Source organism: Symsagittifera roscoffensis, chromosome 3, assembly GCF_963678635.1.
Source record: "Symsagittifera roscoffensis chromosome 3, txSymRosc1.1, whole genome shotgun sequence".
In the NCBI taxonomy this organism is placed as follows: Eukaryota; Metazoa; Xenacoelomorpha; order Acoela; family Convolutidae; genus Symsagittifera; species Symsagittifera roscoffensis.
The window spans coordinates 74,270,946-74,287,799 of record NC_087064.1 but is presented as its reverse complement, the minus strand read 5'-3'; the positions used below and the strand labels follow the sequence as shown (position 1 = coordinate 74,287,799).

At 38.3% G+C, this 16,854-nt stretch overlaps 1 protein-coding gene across 1 annotated transcript in view; it reads left to right on the top strand.

The window, feature by feature from the left end:
* LOC134841831 (uncharacterized) overlaps positions 1–16,854 on the top strand; it is a 34,415-nt gene continuing 17,561 nt past the window's right edge. Inside the window, exons 1-8 of the mRNA XM_063857870.1 lie at positions 1–233; positions 2,258–2,348; positions 2,590–2,774; positions 5,231–5,321; positions 5,569–5,753; positions 9,704–9,902; positions 10,181–10,249; positions 11,156–11,342. Of these exons, the coding sequence (XP_063713940.1) occupies positions 131–233; positions 2,258–2,348; positions 2,590–2,774; positions 5,231–5,321; positions 5,569–5,753; positions 9,704–9,902; positions 10,181–10,249; positions 11,156–11,342 (1,110 nt within the window). The 5' untranslated portion in view covers positions 1–130. The remainder of the gene's footprint in view (positions 234–2,257; positions 2,349–2,589; positions 2,775–5,230; positions 5,322–5,568; positions 5,754–9,703; positions 9,903–10,180; positions 10,250–11,155; positions 11,343–16,854) is intronic.

Sequence of the window (16,854 nt, the reverse complement as noted above, 5' to 3'; positions counted from 1 at the left end):
ACTATGAAACCGAACTTATCAACCCATTCGAGGTTTTTGATCTGGACATTTATGGAACAACTAATTCTGTAAATTTAATGACCGGCTATTGTCCGTTTTTTCTTACCTCTCGTCTCGTTTACTCTCAGAGATGTCTATGCAGTATATGTACACCGTGAGGGATACTCACAGTAGACCAATCACAGCATTCGGAAGAAATCCGCACCGCAGAGAGATTCTACTCGGGTTTGAAGGTCAGACAGTGTTAATATAATTTAACATTGCGAGAGCTAGTAATCGGGAAGTTTTTTTCCGTAAACAAGTTTTCTTTTGCAGTTGCTTTATTATTGAATGTTAACAACCTACAGGTTATATCCCTCTTGGTCTGGAAGTAACGCGGTTGCTTTTGCACCCTAAGGTCTGGGGGTCGAGTCCCGACAGGACCGAGTCCTTTCAGTATTAACGAAATTCAGTATAAAAGAGGTTTTTCGGTAAAAATTGATTAGTATGACTTTCGTTCGTCCACTCAAATTGTTTCGGTTTAGGTGCCAATTCACGGATGTAAGCAAGTATCATGGTAGTTTCAAGTGTTGTTCTTTGTAGTTTCAGGGGGACTTGAAACTTTTAAACGTTTTTGTAATCAATTTTTTTCGGGTCTACTGGTTTCTGCTCAAAGATTTTCGGCCTTGTTTCCGCCTACTAAATTTTGTTCCGTTGCTAATTTGAAAGTCAAATGTCTTGCTTGGCCAATTTTCCTCGATTTTTTTTTGATAAAAACAGTTATTATGGAAATGAAGGTAATTGTTTTTTTTTTCATTCGGCTGACTTGAGTTTGTCAATTGTGCTTTTATGAACGATCGTTGCTCTACTCTGTGCGGAATCTTGAAGTCTTCTAAAGTTGTTGAACAAAATGGCAGTTTTTTTGTCAATTTTTTTACTTCTGACAACTCTGGCATATCTTTTTGTATCACAAGTGATGAAAAGGTCCGCTTCGCATCTCTGGTAACATCTATATTGCTTTTGAAGTTTTAGTTCAATTCAATTTCTTTAAAATTTTTTGAGACGCTTAGGAAAATTTATCACTTAGCTAATTTTTTTTAAAAACTAATTTACCAGTTGTCAAAAACGAGTTTAATTGGATAGACCGCCTACTCCCCTGTGTGCCTGCAAAATTTTCTAGTATCTTCTTACTTTACCCCATTGTCTACAGAGTATGTGTGGGAATATTTGATCCAGACCTTTTGGATTTTTTTTCGTTTTCTCAAACAGCCCCATCTTAAGTCCAATATTTTGGGTTTAACGGATAAAAGGGATTGTGAGAAGCTGCCCTGCTTGAGTGGCTACGCCTAAATTTATAACACGAAGAGAAATAGCGCTCGGAGAAGTCAAAAATTTGATTTTGTTGGTCTTTCTGGAAACTTTTGGCTTCTCTCGAGAACTACTTGAATGAGTTTTTGGGTTGAATTAAAGTAACGGTTGTGGATATTTTTTCTGCACGAATGACTACGCCCATTATAGTTATGGCCCTCGGTAAAGTCATTTTTTTTGTTTTGTGAAACTATTTGACCTTTCTCGAATATCTGAGTTTTTGAGCTCAATCGAAATAACACGTTGTGTGAATCTCTTCTGCATAATCGGCTACGCCCTATTTCTTTAACACAAAAAGCTATGATTCTTGAAAAAGTCTAATATTTTCGAAAAAGTCATTAAGTTGTTTTGGAATCGTTTCAATTTTTCTTAAAAACTACCCTATCAAATCTGTGATGAAGGTTTCAATCGCTAGAAACAGTTGCGAGATTTTTCCCGCGGAAGCGGCTATTCTTTTTTTATTGGGAAAATATTATGTACTTGAGAAAATTCGAAATTTATTTTAGTGGAGAAACAACTAAGGTTTTGGGCACAGTCCAATTTTTGAAACTTTTGGTTGGCCTAGTTTTTAATCAACCTTTTTCATTTTTTTCGATTTGTTTTTTTTTGTTTGTATTGTATCGCAAGTGGAGCGAAGCTCCGCTTCGCCTCTGTGTCTTACTTTATCAACTGAGGTCAATAGTATATCTCCTTTTTAGTGATTTTTTTTATGTCTAGATTTCGTTTATAGTTTTAAATTAATCAAAAATATATTTAACGTGAAACAAAAATATAAGATTTAACGTGAACCACTTTTCCGAGTCAAATTGATATTGAAAACTATCCTATTACCGCTTTTTTGTGTGTCCACAAATTTAACCGGTTCGCGCCCAAAACTTAAAGCATCTTAAAATGACATATTATTGTGTAGATGGTGTGATTAAGACGTACGACTGTGAGAGTGGTTTTCTGGTGCAGAAAACTCACCAACACGAGGGCTTCATCACCGACTTCGCTTACTGGTATACAAATTCATTGCAAGTGACGTCAAACGATGCCTTATAAAATAAAAAGCAGTTAATTAAAACGAGGGTTTTTATTCATTTAGATATGTACACTCACTTCAGTAACAAGTCTATTGGATGATTAGCTAATTTCAAATGTTGACCAGATTATTTTTATACTTCAATTTCATAACAGTGCTGTTAAAAAGCCTACTCAACAACTACTCAACACCTTTTTAAAAGATGGATAACTTCACAGGTGGAGTCCAAAATTCTTGTTCTCCTGTTCCAATGATGGCAGTCTGGTCGTGTGGGCCTCGGGAGGGGGTCTCTACTCCAAACACAAGTTCCCAATCCCCATCTACTCCATGGCCCTGAATGAATCCAAGAACCAACTCATCCTCGGATTTAAGGCCAGAATCATGGCATTTCAGCTGGACGAAAGTGAGTTAATTGAGTGTTCGTAACAAAATAGGATATAAAGCTAGATTTCCAATTTATGGCATTATCTACAGGGTGTTTCAAAAATTCTGCAAAATAACCGTGAATTGCGAGCAATGTATGGAAGCAATAATTACGAATAGTAGCTGGTTGCTTAGGTTGTTTAAGGACGTTTTATAACTGCTAGCATTTAAACTACCGGAAATAGCACCATGTGAACAAAACTTGATTTGAATAATTCAACTTTCATACTCAGAAATAAATATGGTTTCAAAATTCTCTGACAACGACGAAAAGCGTTTCATTGTAATGGAATATTGGAAATACACGAGTGGTAAAAATTGAGCGCAAATTTAGATTTTTACTTAAATATGTCAAACTTTAAAGACTTTTATGGACAAAATTTAAGAGTTTTAACAAATCTTTTACATAGACCGGCAGCAAATTATCTGAACTATTTCTCTGGAAGTCTAAATTTTTATTTTGAAGCACTTAGAAAAATTTTCCTGGTCTGAAAATTCCAGTTTTCATCATCCGCACTAAATTTTTCAAAACGCGTGAAATTGTAAGAAACAGTCGAGTTTAGTAAAGTTGTCACATTGATTGTTTCCATTTTCCTGCGCAGAATGCTTCACTTCGCATGAACCATTTTTTTTTACTTATTCGAGAAAGAATTCATTACGATGCAAATTTAGCGCAGACGGTGAAAACTGGCGTCACCCGAAAAAAAACTGGTTAGTGCTGCAAGTTAAAATTCGAGATTATCAGAAATGTTAGATCCAGTGGCGGTTTTAGGATTTTTTCAAAGAGGGGGCTCACTTTCTAGCAAAAAGATCAATTATAAATTGAATTTCAATCTTCGATTTTTAACAGCAAAACGATCAATTATAGATTCAGTTTTCACATCCAAGTCACTATGTATATAGCAAAGTGCTAGCGCACTTATTCGCTGCTCTGACATCGTTGCACGAAGGTAGCTTTTGAGTAACTTCAGGGCAGAGAAACTTCGCTCCGCAGTAGCCGTTGACACTGGTATAGTCGCAAAGATGCGGAGCAAAGCATGTATTGAGGGCAGAAAACTGGCAGAGCAACAGTCGATTGCTTCCACTATACTAGTTGGCAGACTTGAAAGTTCCACGTTTTTCCATTGGTTTACCCAACGTTCGAACTCTTCTTCGACTGCTTGCAGGTCTGTATCACCAGGCAGCAACTCCTCATACAGTTGTACTGTCTCTTTGACGTCTTCGAAACAAACGTTGTTAGCTAAAAGCGAATGCGGCAAAAACTGGCTGAGTTTGATGGCAAGGGCACTTTGTTCGGAAAATCTCGAAGTCAGCTCATTCATAAAATAGTCAACAAATGGCACGTAAATTTGTTGACGGTAATGATCAAATGGCGTCGAGTTTGCCGTACGAGGTTGTCGACGTGATCCCGGCAACTGATCAATTACAATCTCCCCAACTAGGCTCTCAGCATCACTGAACACATTTTCATAAGAGCCGGAACCATTGCCATCTCGCCATTGTTGCAGCTGCTCTTTCAACTTCTTCACGTAATCCACACATGCTGGTAGTTCTTCTTGGGGACCTTGTAGAGCTTTGCTGATCCATCGTGATGCACCTAAGCAGATATCAAGGTTATTTTGTAGTTAAAAACGTTCTGGAGTGTTTTAAAGAAAATATAAAGTTTGTTTCTAACCTAGAACATGCTTGAGAGTCTGAAGGGCAATGACAAATTCAGCTCGAGAAATAGCAGCTAAGTAACAAACTGCATCTGCAGCGTGCGGGTCGTTTTGCCATCAAGTGACTTCGCTGCTTCCGTAAAAAGATTGCTTTTCTTCGTTGAATTTCGGAACATCGAAACTATCTTCGAAATTGTAACAAACGCGTTTTTGATTGCTGTTACTTTGCTGGAGGACGTGATGACCAAATTGAGGCAGTGGGCCACACAATGTGTGTACACGGCTGTGGGAACTTCTTCTCGGATGAGGCGCTGAATCAGGCGCGATAATTGGGAAAATATTATGTACTTGGGAAAATTCGAAATTTATTTTAGTAGAGAAACAACTAGGTTTTGGGCACAGTCCAATTTTTGAAACTTTTGGTTGGCCTAGTTTTTAATCAAGCTTTTTCATTTTTTTTTCGATTTGTTTTTTTTTTGTTTGTATTGTATCGCAAGTGGAGCGAAGCTCCGCTTCGCCTCTGTGTCTTACTTTATCAACTGAGGTCAATAGTATATCTCATTTTTAGTGATTTTTTGATGTCTAGATTTCGCTTATAGTTGTAAATTAATCAAAAATTTATTTAACGTGAAACAAAAATATAAGATTTAACGTGAACCACTTTTCCGAGTTAAATTGATATTGAAAACTATCCTATTACCGCTTTTTTTGTGTCCACAAATTTAACCGGTTCGCGCCCAAAACTTAAAGCATCTTAAAATGACATATTATTGTGTAGATGGTGTGATTAAGACGTACGACTGTGAGAGTGGTTTTCTGGTGCAGAAAACTCACCAACACGAGGGCTTCATCACCGACTTCGCTTACTGGTATACAATGTCAAATTCTTTTCAAGTGACGTCAAAAGTTGCTTATGAAATAAATAAGTATTAATGTAAAACGAGGGTTTTTATTCATTTAGATATGTACACTCACTTCAGTAACAAGTCTATTGGATGATTAGCTAATTTCAAATGTTGACCATATGATTTTTATACTTCAATTTCAAAACAGTGCTGTTAAAAAGCCTACTCAACAACTACTCAACACCTTTTTAAAAGATGGATAACTTCACAGGTGGAGTCCAAAATTCTTGTTCTCCTGTTCCAATGATGGCAGTCTGGTCGTGTGGGCCTCGGGAGGGGGTCTCTACTCCAAACACAAGTTCCCAATCCCCATCTACTCCATGGCCCTGAATGAATCCAAGAACCAACTCATCCTCGGATTTAAGGCCAGAATCATGGCATTTCAGCTGGACGAAAGTGAGTTAATTGAGTGTTCGTAACAAAATAGGATATAAAGCTAGATTTCCAATTTATGGCATTATCTACAGGGTGTTTCAAAAATTCTGCAAAATAACCGTGAATTGCGAGCAATGTATGGAAGCAATAATTACGAATAGTAGCTGGTTGCTTAGGTTGTTTAAGGACGTTTTATAACTGCTAGCATTTAAACTACCGGAAATAGCACCATGTGAACAAAACTTGATTTGAATAATTCAACTTTCATACTCAGAAATAAATATGGTTTCAAAATTCTCTGACAACGACGAAAAGCGTTTCATTGTAATGGAATATTGGAAATATACGAGTGGTAAAAATTGAGCGCAAATTTAGATTTTTACTTAAATATGTCAAACTGTAAAGACTTTTATGGACAAAATTTAAGAGTTTTAACAAATCTTTTACATAGACCGGCAGCAAATTATCTGAACTATTTCTCTGGAAGTCTAAATTTTTATTTTGAAGCACTTAGAAAAATTTTCCTGGTCTGAAAATTCCAGTTTTCATCATCCGCACTAAATTTTTCAAAACGCGTGAAATTGTAAGAAACAGTCGAGTTTAGTAAAGTTGTCACATTGATTGTTTCCATTTTCCTGCTCAGAATGCTTCACTTCGCATGAACCATTTTTTTTTACTTATTCGAGAAAGAATTCATTACGATGCAAATTTAGCGCAGACGGTGAAAACTGGCGTCACCCGAAAAAAAACTGGTTAGTGCTGCAAGTTAAAATTCGAGATTATCAGAAATGTTAGATCCAGTGGCGGTTTTAGGATTTTTTCAAAGAGGGGGCTCACTTTCTAGCAAAAAGATCAATTATAAATTGAATTTCAATCTTCGATTTTTAACAGCAAAACGATCAATTATAGATTCAGTTTTCACATCCAAGTCACTATGTATATAGCAAAGTGCTAGCGCACTTATTCGCTGCTCTGACATCGTTGCACGAAGGTAGCTTTTGAGTAACTTCAGGGCAGAGAAACTTCGCTCCGCAGTAGCCGTTGACACTGGTATAGTCGCAAAGATGCGGAGCAAAGCATGTATTGAGGGCAGAAAACTGGCAGAGCAACAGTCGATTGCTTCCACTATACTAGTTGGCAGACTTGAAAGTTCCACGTTTTTCCATTGGTTTACCCAACGTTCGAACTCTTCTTCGACTGCTTGCAGGTCTGTATCACCAGGCAGCAACTCCTCATACAGTTGTACTGTCTCTTTGACGTCTTCGAAACAAACGTTGTTAGCTAAAAGCGAATGCGGCAAAAACTGGCTGAGTTTGATGGCAAGGGCACTTTGTTCGGAAAATCTCGAAGTCAGCTCATTCATAAAATAATCAACAAATGGCACGTAAATTTGTTGACGGTAATGATCAAATGGCGTCGAGTTTGCCGTACGAGGTTGTCGACGTGATCCCGGCAACTGATCAATTACAATCTCCCCAACTAGGCTCTCAGCATCACTGAACACATTTTCATTAGAGCCGGAACCATTGCCATCTCGCCATTGTTGCAGCTGCTCTTTCAACTTCTTCACGTAATCCACACATGCTGGTAGTTCTTCCTGGGGACCTTGTAGAGCTTTGCTGATCCATCGTGATGCACCTAAGCAGATATCAAGGTTATTTTGTAGTTAAAAACGTTCTGGAGTGTTTTAAAGAAAATATAAAGTTTGTTTCTAACCTAGAACATGCTTGAGAGTCTGAAGGGCAATGACAAATTAAGCTCGAGAAATAGCAGCTAAGTAACAAACTGCATCTGCAGCGTGCGGGTCGTTTTGCCATCAAGTGACTTCGCTGCTTCCGTAAAAAGATTGCTTTTCTTCGTTGAATTTCGGAACATCGAAACTATCTTCGAAATTGTAACAAACGCGTTTTTGATTGCTGTTACTTTGCTGGAGGACGTGATGACCAAATTGAGGCAGTGGGCCACACAATGTGTGTACACGGCTGTGGGAACTTCTTCTCGGATGAGGCGCTGAACTCCAGAGTGTGCACCTCTCATAACGGCCGCTCCGTCATATCCCTGACCAACTATGTTGTTTTTCTCCAAACCAAGTCTCTCCACAAACCCAAGTATCTTCGTTTTGATGCCCTGTGCTGTGACATCATGAACGTCAACAAACCCAATAAATTCTTCTCGGATAGTTTTGTTGCAATAATAGCGAAGACACAGCGATAATTTCTCAGTTTGAGACACATCGGACGTTTCATCCGCAAGAATTGTGAAAAAACGTGCTTGTTTCACTTGTTCGACAATATGATTAGTTATGTAGTCGCCGATGCAATTGATGATATCGTTTTGAGCCAACTTCCCAATATAAGTAGCGTTTTTCTTCGAGTTTTTTAAGTGATCAGCCAGGACGACATCACCACTTGCCGCCTTAAATTGTAGTAAAGCCCTCAAGTTTCCGCTCTCAGTGTCAATTTCCCCTAATTGGTTGGGGACGCTCAATGTTCCATCATCTCGGTGGCCCCGTAATGGTAAGCCCAACTTAGAAGCGAAAATGATCGTTTCGATGATCGGCTTCAGGGCTCTGCGATTCCTTTCTACTTCTTCACGAATGGTCTTGTCAATGGCCAAATCGATGGACTCATTTGGATTCTCGAAAGCTCGTTGAAAATCAAGTGATTTGGATAGAGCGGTTTTGTGATATGCATTTTGGGCATGCTTATCAACGTATCCATCGCCTCCTCGGAACATTCTTGCATACTTCGTAAAAGCCCTCGTGAAAAAGAATATGTCTCTCGAACCAGTTTTCTGTGCTGCCGTAATATCCCCAAATAATACACACACTTTGCAAAAAAGACCTTTCTTTTCAATCGAATATGCAAGATATGGGTGCTTAGTCAGATGATCTTTGCTCAGAAAACGTTTAACTAATCGCTCACCATCTTTGCGCTCGTCGTATGGCCATTGAAAGTTGGCTGGAGGAAATAAATCGTCAGTTAAAAGAAAATATTTCTCCTCCTTGGTAAGAGAATGTGACGAAACAATACCGATATCTGCAATAAATTCGGGTCTCGGAGGTGTAGATTCTGCTATTTGCGGCTCCTCAGTTGCTGGCACCGCATTGTTGTCCGAAGATGCCGTTCGTTTCGACGCGCACGTGAAAAAACTGGTTATTGAGGTGTTCTTCCGTTTGGACATCATGCAAATCTGAAAAGAGAACAGGGCATGAAAACATGAAAATTGGGAAAGAAAACCGAGCAGCAGCAAAACCGCTGCAGCTGAAAAGCCACGCAATTACATGTACGCAATTGCGCGCGATAGCGAACAGCGAATGATTCACGTTTAACCTGCACGCTATGTTGAACGAAACGCGCATTACGTCATTTACGCTTGCTGGAATAATTCAGTCGGAAACGCCAATTTCCCCGCTTCGCAGTCATATGTTTTTTATTTTTGGTATAATTTTTATTAAAAACCTCAAAGGGTCCCCCCTTTGCTCGTTTTCACTGTTAAAATCCGTAAGGGGGGGCTCGAGCCCCCCCAGCCCCCCCTCTAAAACCGCCACTGGTTAGATCAGATCATTTGCTGTCATGTCAGTCTATGTAAATTTTTTGTTTAAGTTCAGAAGTTATTGTCCAAAATGGTCCTTGAAGTATAATCAATTGAATTTGGGCAGAATTTTTGAAACAGCCTGTAGTTGTGGTGCACTATTTTACCACGATGATGAAAATGCATAAATGTCTGTAAAGATGTTTATGACGGGTGTTGATTAAAGCTTTAATTTATTCTTTGTCATCCCATGCTTATGAGATCATTAAATGATTTTTTCGAACAAATTAAGTTATTTTCCTTCAAAGTGATGAGCATTTATTAGATCCCTATGAAGGTGTCAATCATCTATAGCAGTAGATTCTATGAAAAAGCAGTGTATGAAAAATGTGTTTGTATTTCTTTATCTCTGTACTGTTTTTATTCTGATGTTTTAGAGAAAGTGAGTGGCAATGTATTGCGTCTGGACTCCAAGTTCGAATTGAATGACCCTGAGCTGTACCATCACGACATAGTGCGTCGGATGCTACTGCACGAAAACAGACTCTTCACAGCCGGATACGACCAGAAACTCATACTGTTCGAAGTGTCAGCCGTGTCATTTGGAAACAGAAAAGTGCTGCACAGAACCAGAATGTGAGGAGCAAAAATCAGTTGAACTCTGATTTTACGACATTTCTCAAATTCCAAATCGTGCGAATTCAAAATGATTTTTGCGGATTTGAAGTTATTTGAGCTTCAGTTGCCTTTAAAATGTTATAGTTTTTTTTGTAAGTTCTTTAAAAACCGGCTGTGAAAGCCGACTGTCTTTTTTCGAAACAGACTGTGAATAATAATTTCAACTATTTGATTTTGTTTTCGAGCAGACTTTATTCAGAAATTTATTTTTTAAAAAGCTGCTATTATGTGTTTAGAATCAAGAAGGCTCATGCAACAGCAATAATATGTATGGTTCTCAATGACCAGTCTTCAAATAATCAATGGTACGAAACATGCTTATTTTTTTGCTCATTATTTAAGACCACATTCTTCATATTGTTCGGGCCAGACTTTGAAGGTGTCGATGTTTACGAAACTCTTCTGCAGAATTGTTTCATGCGATTTTAACCCAAGTGGCAGCTTTTATAATTATTTACATTCGCCAGGTGTTAAATTTTCATCTGTGAGTCATGTCATCATCAACATCATCAATTTTCATCTACATATTAAAGTATAGCATAAAGTAATCGAATTAAGAAAATTTATGTAAATTGAGATCTGCCACTTATGTTTTGAGTTTAAGCCAGAGGTAGCTTTCTGATAGAGTAACTTCAGATAAAGTACACCGTCTGTTCGTCACGCTATCTTATTTTCGGGCGGATAGATTCGTGCAACTTCTTAGTCTAATACCAATCTTAATCTTACTCTTATATCTCCTAGTCTCAATAGATCTAGTGTATACTGGTATTTGCGGGTGAGATTTATAGAACTTGTCCAAAGGAGAACAACTGTCTTCTAAGATTTATTCAAATTGTTCTGGTGCTGAAATTACAAGTAGTTGCAGCACTTACAAATAATTGTCAGTGTTAGTTATGGAATATGATTGGTTAGTTAGTAATATTTTATAGGGATAGTTTTATCAATAATATAATTGGTTATAAATACTAGTTTAGAACTGGTTTCAGTTTATAGCACCATGTGAAAGTTTTCTCCCTCGATTCAATAAAGCGAAGAGGAAGAGGTTATTCAAAAAGCTGAATTCTGATTGGCTGAAAATTTTTGCTAATAATCAAATGAACATCTACTAATTCAATAAAAATACCGTTTATTCGCGGGTAGATCGTTCACTTGGTTAATTAATGAAGGAAATTGTTCATATGGTCTTGCTAATATAGCACCGTATGTTCTAGGCTGGCCACGGGTGCTTTCGACAAGAGTCTTAAGTTGTGGACCCTGGATGGAGACCCTACCTTTAGAATAGACGACTTCCAGGGGGGCAATCTGACCTCATTCTGCTACATCACTCACACCAGAACACTGTGGGTGGCCTGTGGACTCAACACTCCACTCATTTATGACCCGAAATCAGGCGACAATGTACGCATGTAGTTTTCACTGTCTAAATAAAGTTTTGAATGAGCTTATGTATCGACTTCGGTTTTTAACAATTTAATGTCTTCGTAGTCGTATTTGAAGATAGTGTGGTTTTTTAAGGTTTTTGAAAACAGGAATGGTTTACTTGAAAAAATGCAAGCACTGGATAATTTTTACAAACATTTAATGGCGGCAACTGGTTTTGAGCTTCGCCTCAATGATGATAATAGTTCAGGCAGCATATAAATCATTCGCCATTTTGTAGTGTCTGTCGTTTTACGAAATTGAGAAATACTAGTCACAATTAAAGCAGAGAACAGATGCTATGCAGTTTCCAATGCTACAGTGAAATTTCCAAAAAAGTGAACACTTTTGATGAACTCTTTTTATTTGCGAGTTAGGTTTAAAAAAGGTTCTTAATAATACACGGTTCGTGAGCTTGTTTAGATTTAAGAAAAGACTTCATTCATTACTTTCTTCTGAATTTGAGGAGAACGAAGAAGCAAAAAAACCGTCTTTAAATACTATTTCGAGTTTTTTAAAAATTCTTTAAAAACTTTTTTAAAAATTCTGTAAAAGAAATTATAAGTCTAGAGGGGACGAGTGAGAGGCACTTCGATGTCTTCTTGCCATCTGAGTTCTGGCGATTTTCTCTCAGCTCTAACTTCAGTACTGTCCGGCGAATACAAATACTGAAGCCAGGACAACAGATTTGCGAAATGTTGAGGATCGGCATCGCTCGAATCCGATTGATCGCTTTCTTTTTAGTTCTTCGTTCATCAAGACGTTCTGGTTGGTCTTCGTCTTTACTGTTTATTTCATCAAGAAGTTTTTTCCGACGGCATTTTGACACGAGATTTTTCAATACCTGGAAGTAGGTCTTTTTCACCATAGAAAGTTAAACAAGTCAAAATCCAGAAACCCTCCATTGATTGACGAAAGCCGCATATGGTTTGAGGTTTGGTGGTTTTCGGCTTCTACCCTCTCGGAGGTTATAGACGAAGACGATGGAAGTTCTTTCACAGAGCCAACATCGGTTTCGTTTTCATCAGAGGAATCTAAACAAGTCAAAATGAGCCACGTTCGAAGCCCTTTTTTACTTTTCAAATTTTATCAAGAAATTAACCATTGCTTGACAAAATAAGTCGGAACTACAAAAGCCGCTTTTGGCGTTTGCTCTGGTTGTTTTCGGCTTCTACGCTCTCGGAGGTCGTGTACGAAGACGATGAAATTTCCTTTACCCAGCCAACATGGAGGTTGTTTTCATCAGAGAAATCTAAATAAGTGAAAACAAGCCGCGTAAAAACGAATTTGGGGGGTTCTCAACAAAACTAACGGCAATAACCTCACCATTGCTCGAAGTTAATTGGGATAGCAAAAGTCACTTTCGGTTTCTGGTTTAGTTTTATACGCTCGAGGAGCTCATGGCATTTCGGTATATCGTGTTGTTTTTCCTATCTTTGGAAACATTCTTCCTTGCACGAAGTTTGATTTAACTTAAGTTAATGTAGAATTGATATGAATCTCTAGCAGTTAATAGTTTTTGCTTACAATTAACAAATTGCTAACGCTAAGACATGGATGGATAGTCAGTGTCGGTTCGGTCCGTCAGTCCGCTTGTTCTTCAGCTGTTTCGCCAACAGGACCCTTTGGCATGTAGGATATTCGTGTTTCAGAGGAATATACTGTTCTGTTTTTGTCAAGAAGAGTCAACACCAATAATTGAAAAATCTGTGGTTGCTCGGGATCTGTATTATTAACCACGAAGTCCCTCATAGCTCTGTGCCACCATGCAAGGTCTTTTTTCAGTTCCCCGAAAACTTGCGGTAACTCCTCGCGAAAGCGGCACTTAGTTGCTTCTTGGTAGTCCTGAACCAGCTTCGAAAGTTCCTCGGCATTCTATGATATAAGGGCTCGAGAAACAGCAAACTCATGTTTTGCGCGAATGTCATTAAAAGCTTCGATGATCTCATTCTCGGTTTTTTGGAACGCTTGATCAATCAATTTTAAATTATTTTTGTGAGGCATAAAGAATAAGTTGATATTTGACAAATGAAATACAAAGCGGAAAACCAAAAAAGATCGAAAGGACTGGTATCTGTCCTAACTAATGAGTCCAGACTGACAAAGGTACGCACTCGCATACTTAAACAGGTCAATAAAAAGACCTAGTTAAGGTCGAGGACAATCCATGAAAAAACTAACCTTATTCATGAAGCGAAAGACAATTAAGATGCATCTAATGGTAAATACAATGGAAATCCTGGTTAGTTAATACTGATGCAATTTTGACCCAATTTGTTCGACCGCATTGTTGGGTTCAATTATGCCGACAAAATTTTTAACAGCGGAATATAGACACAATGTCTAAAAGCAAATGAAACACATAAAATTTTTTTGCGCATAGAAGACAGCTGCCTGTGAAGCGCTGTAGAGGCGCTGTTAGTACCCTCTTGACATCAAGGACAGGGGCGGATTTAGAGGGGGGACGGACGCCCCCCCCCCCCTCTCAGGGATTCGACCCCCTGCCGACCCAAAGGGTCCCCCCTTTGATACTTTTTAAGAAATCCATTTTTTGCCGACCGACCCTAAAATTTTTCTAAAGTCGCCTTTGGCGCCAATATATACTAACTTTGAGGGGGAGCGCGCGCCAAAAAACGCGATTTTTTGTCAAAATTTTTCAAAAAGTGCCTAAAAACGGCTTTTTTGACCTGTTTTTTCAAAATTTTGCCTGCGACGCAAAAAATTTGGAAAAAACAGGGACCTTTTAGTGCTTTACAAGAGAACGGAAAATCAATTTGGTCGACCTAAAAAAAAAGTTCGTCAAAATTTTTGAAAATCCGCCCCCCCCCCCCCCCCCCCCCTCAAAAAAATCCTAGATCCGCCCCTGATCAAGGACCCTGTTAGTTTCTCATGCTCTTACTCTTCTCCCAACATCGCATAAGCGACAATTCGGGATGTTATAGCGTTAAATATGATGAACATCAAAGGTGTTTTGCATGGCCTAATTCCTCATTTTTTAATATGCATGCCAATCATTGTAAGAATCTGAAAATGTGAAGACAAAGTTACTTGTAAAAGTTCGCAGGTAAGGGAAAAGGAGAAGAGCCGTTTTATGGCACCCTTCTGTTGCACTTGTACTGTCCCAAAAAATACAGGGTCCCTCATGTTAATACAGTGCTTCAAAATTGAACTATTCCACTGCCCCCCTCCCCTTTACTCACCTGCAATTTTTCATTCGGCATCGCTCGAATCCGATTGATCGCTTTCTTTTTAGTTCTTCGTTCATCAAGACGTTTTGGTATGTCCTCGTCTTCACTGTTTGTTCATCAAGAAGGTTTTGTTCTCACGGCATTTTGGCACGAGATTTTTCAATACCTGGAAGTGGGTCTTCTTCACCATAGGAAGTTAAACAAGTCAAAATCCAGAAACCCACCATTGATTGACGAAAGCCGCATTTGGTTTGCGGTTTGGTTGTTTTCGGCTCTTATGCTCTCGGAGGTCGTAGACGAAGACGATGAAAATTCCTTTACACAGCCAACATGGAGGTTGTTGTCATCAGAGAAATCTAAATAAAAGAAAACGAGCCGCGTAAAAACGAATTTGGGGGTTCTCAACAAAACTAACGTCAATAACCTCACCACTGCTCGAAGTTAATTGGGATAGCAAAAGTCACTTTTGGTTTCTGGTTTAGTTTTATACGCTCGAGGAGCTCATGGCATTTCAGTATATCGTGCTGTTTTTCCTATCTTTGAGAGGAAACATTCTTCCTTGCACGCAGTTTGATTTAACTTAAGTTAATGTAGAATTGATATGAATCTCTAGCAGTTAATAGTTTTTGCATACAATTAACAAATTGCTAACGTTAAGATAGGGATGGATAGTCAGTGTCGGTTTGGTCCCTGTCAGTCCGCTTGTTTGTTAGCTGTTTCGCCAACAGGATCCTTTGACATGTAGGATATTCGTGTTTCAGAGAAATATACTGTTCTGTTTTTGTCAAGAAGAGTCAACACCAACAATTGAAAAATCTGTGGTTGCTCAGGATCTCTATTATTAACCACGAAGTCCCTCATTGCTCTGTGCCACCATGCAAGGTCTTTTTTCAGTTCCAAGAAAACTTTCGGTACCTCCTCGCGAAAGCGCCACTTAGTTGCTTGTTGGTAGTCCTGAACCAGCTTCGAAAGTTCCTCGGCATTCTATGATATTAGGGCTCGAGAAACAGCAAACTTATGTTTTGCGCGAATGTCATTAAAAGCTTCGATGATCTCATTCTCGGTTTTTTGGAACGCTTGACCAATCAATTTTTAATTATTTTTGTGAGGCATAAAGAATAAGTTGATATTTGACAAATGAAATACAAAGCGGAAAACCAAAAAAGATCGAAAGGACTGGTATCTGTCCTAACTAATGAGTCCAGACTGACAAAGGTACGCACTCGCATACTTAAACAGGTCAATAAAAAATCCTAATTAAAGTCGAGGACAATCCATGAAAAAACTAACCTTATTCATGAAGTGGAAGACAATTAAGATGCATCTAATGGAAAATACAATGGAAATCCTGGTTAGTTAATACTGATGTAATTAAGACCCAATTTGTTTGACGGCATTGTTGGGATAAATAATGCTGACAAAATTTTTCACTGGGGAATATCGACACAATGTCTAAAAGCAAGAGATGAAACGCATAAAATATTCATGCGCATAGAAGACAACTATCTGTGAAACGTTGTATGGGCGCTGTTAGTACCCTGTTCATATTAAGGACCCTGTTAGTTTCTTAGGCTCTTATTCTTCCCCCAACATCACAAAAGCGACAAATCGGGATGTCAGTGTTAAATATGATGAACATCAAATGTGTTTTGCATGGCCTAATTGCTAATTTTTTAGTATGCGTGCCAATCATTGTAAGAATCTGAAAATGTGAATATAAAGTTAATTGTAAAAGTTCGCATGTAAGGGAAAAGGAGAAGAGCCGTTTTATGGGACCCTTCTGTTGCACTTGTACCGTCCCAAAAAGACAGAGTCCCTAATGTAAATACAGTGCTTCAAAGTTGAACTGTTGAACCATCCCCCTCCCCCTTACAGACTTGCAATTTTTCATAAGTAATGTTTCTGTTCACATTGTCTGGTTGTTTCAATAATTTGCAAGCAGACTACTTAGGCCTTAAAAAACATATGTGCTTTTGATACACAACCTTGTAAAACCCCTCGTTACCTTCTTAAATTGATCTCAATATGAGGTGTGGTATGGAGCAAAAAACGAATCAACCTATATTGTTAAAATAGATAATACGAAAAACAAAATTTCTAAAAGTTTGGTTGTTTGTTCAATTGTACAGAGGTTATCGAAGCCGATGGAAAAATAAAATTGTAAAACGTTGCGCTCGTTAGCCCCTTAAACGTTAGGCCTGATGCTGAAAACATGTCATTCATTTAATATATAAGGTTTTTTTAAGAGGCTGATTTTATTTCTCTGGTATATAATAACATCGGATAATTTTGAACAAAATTTA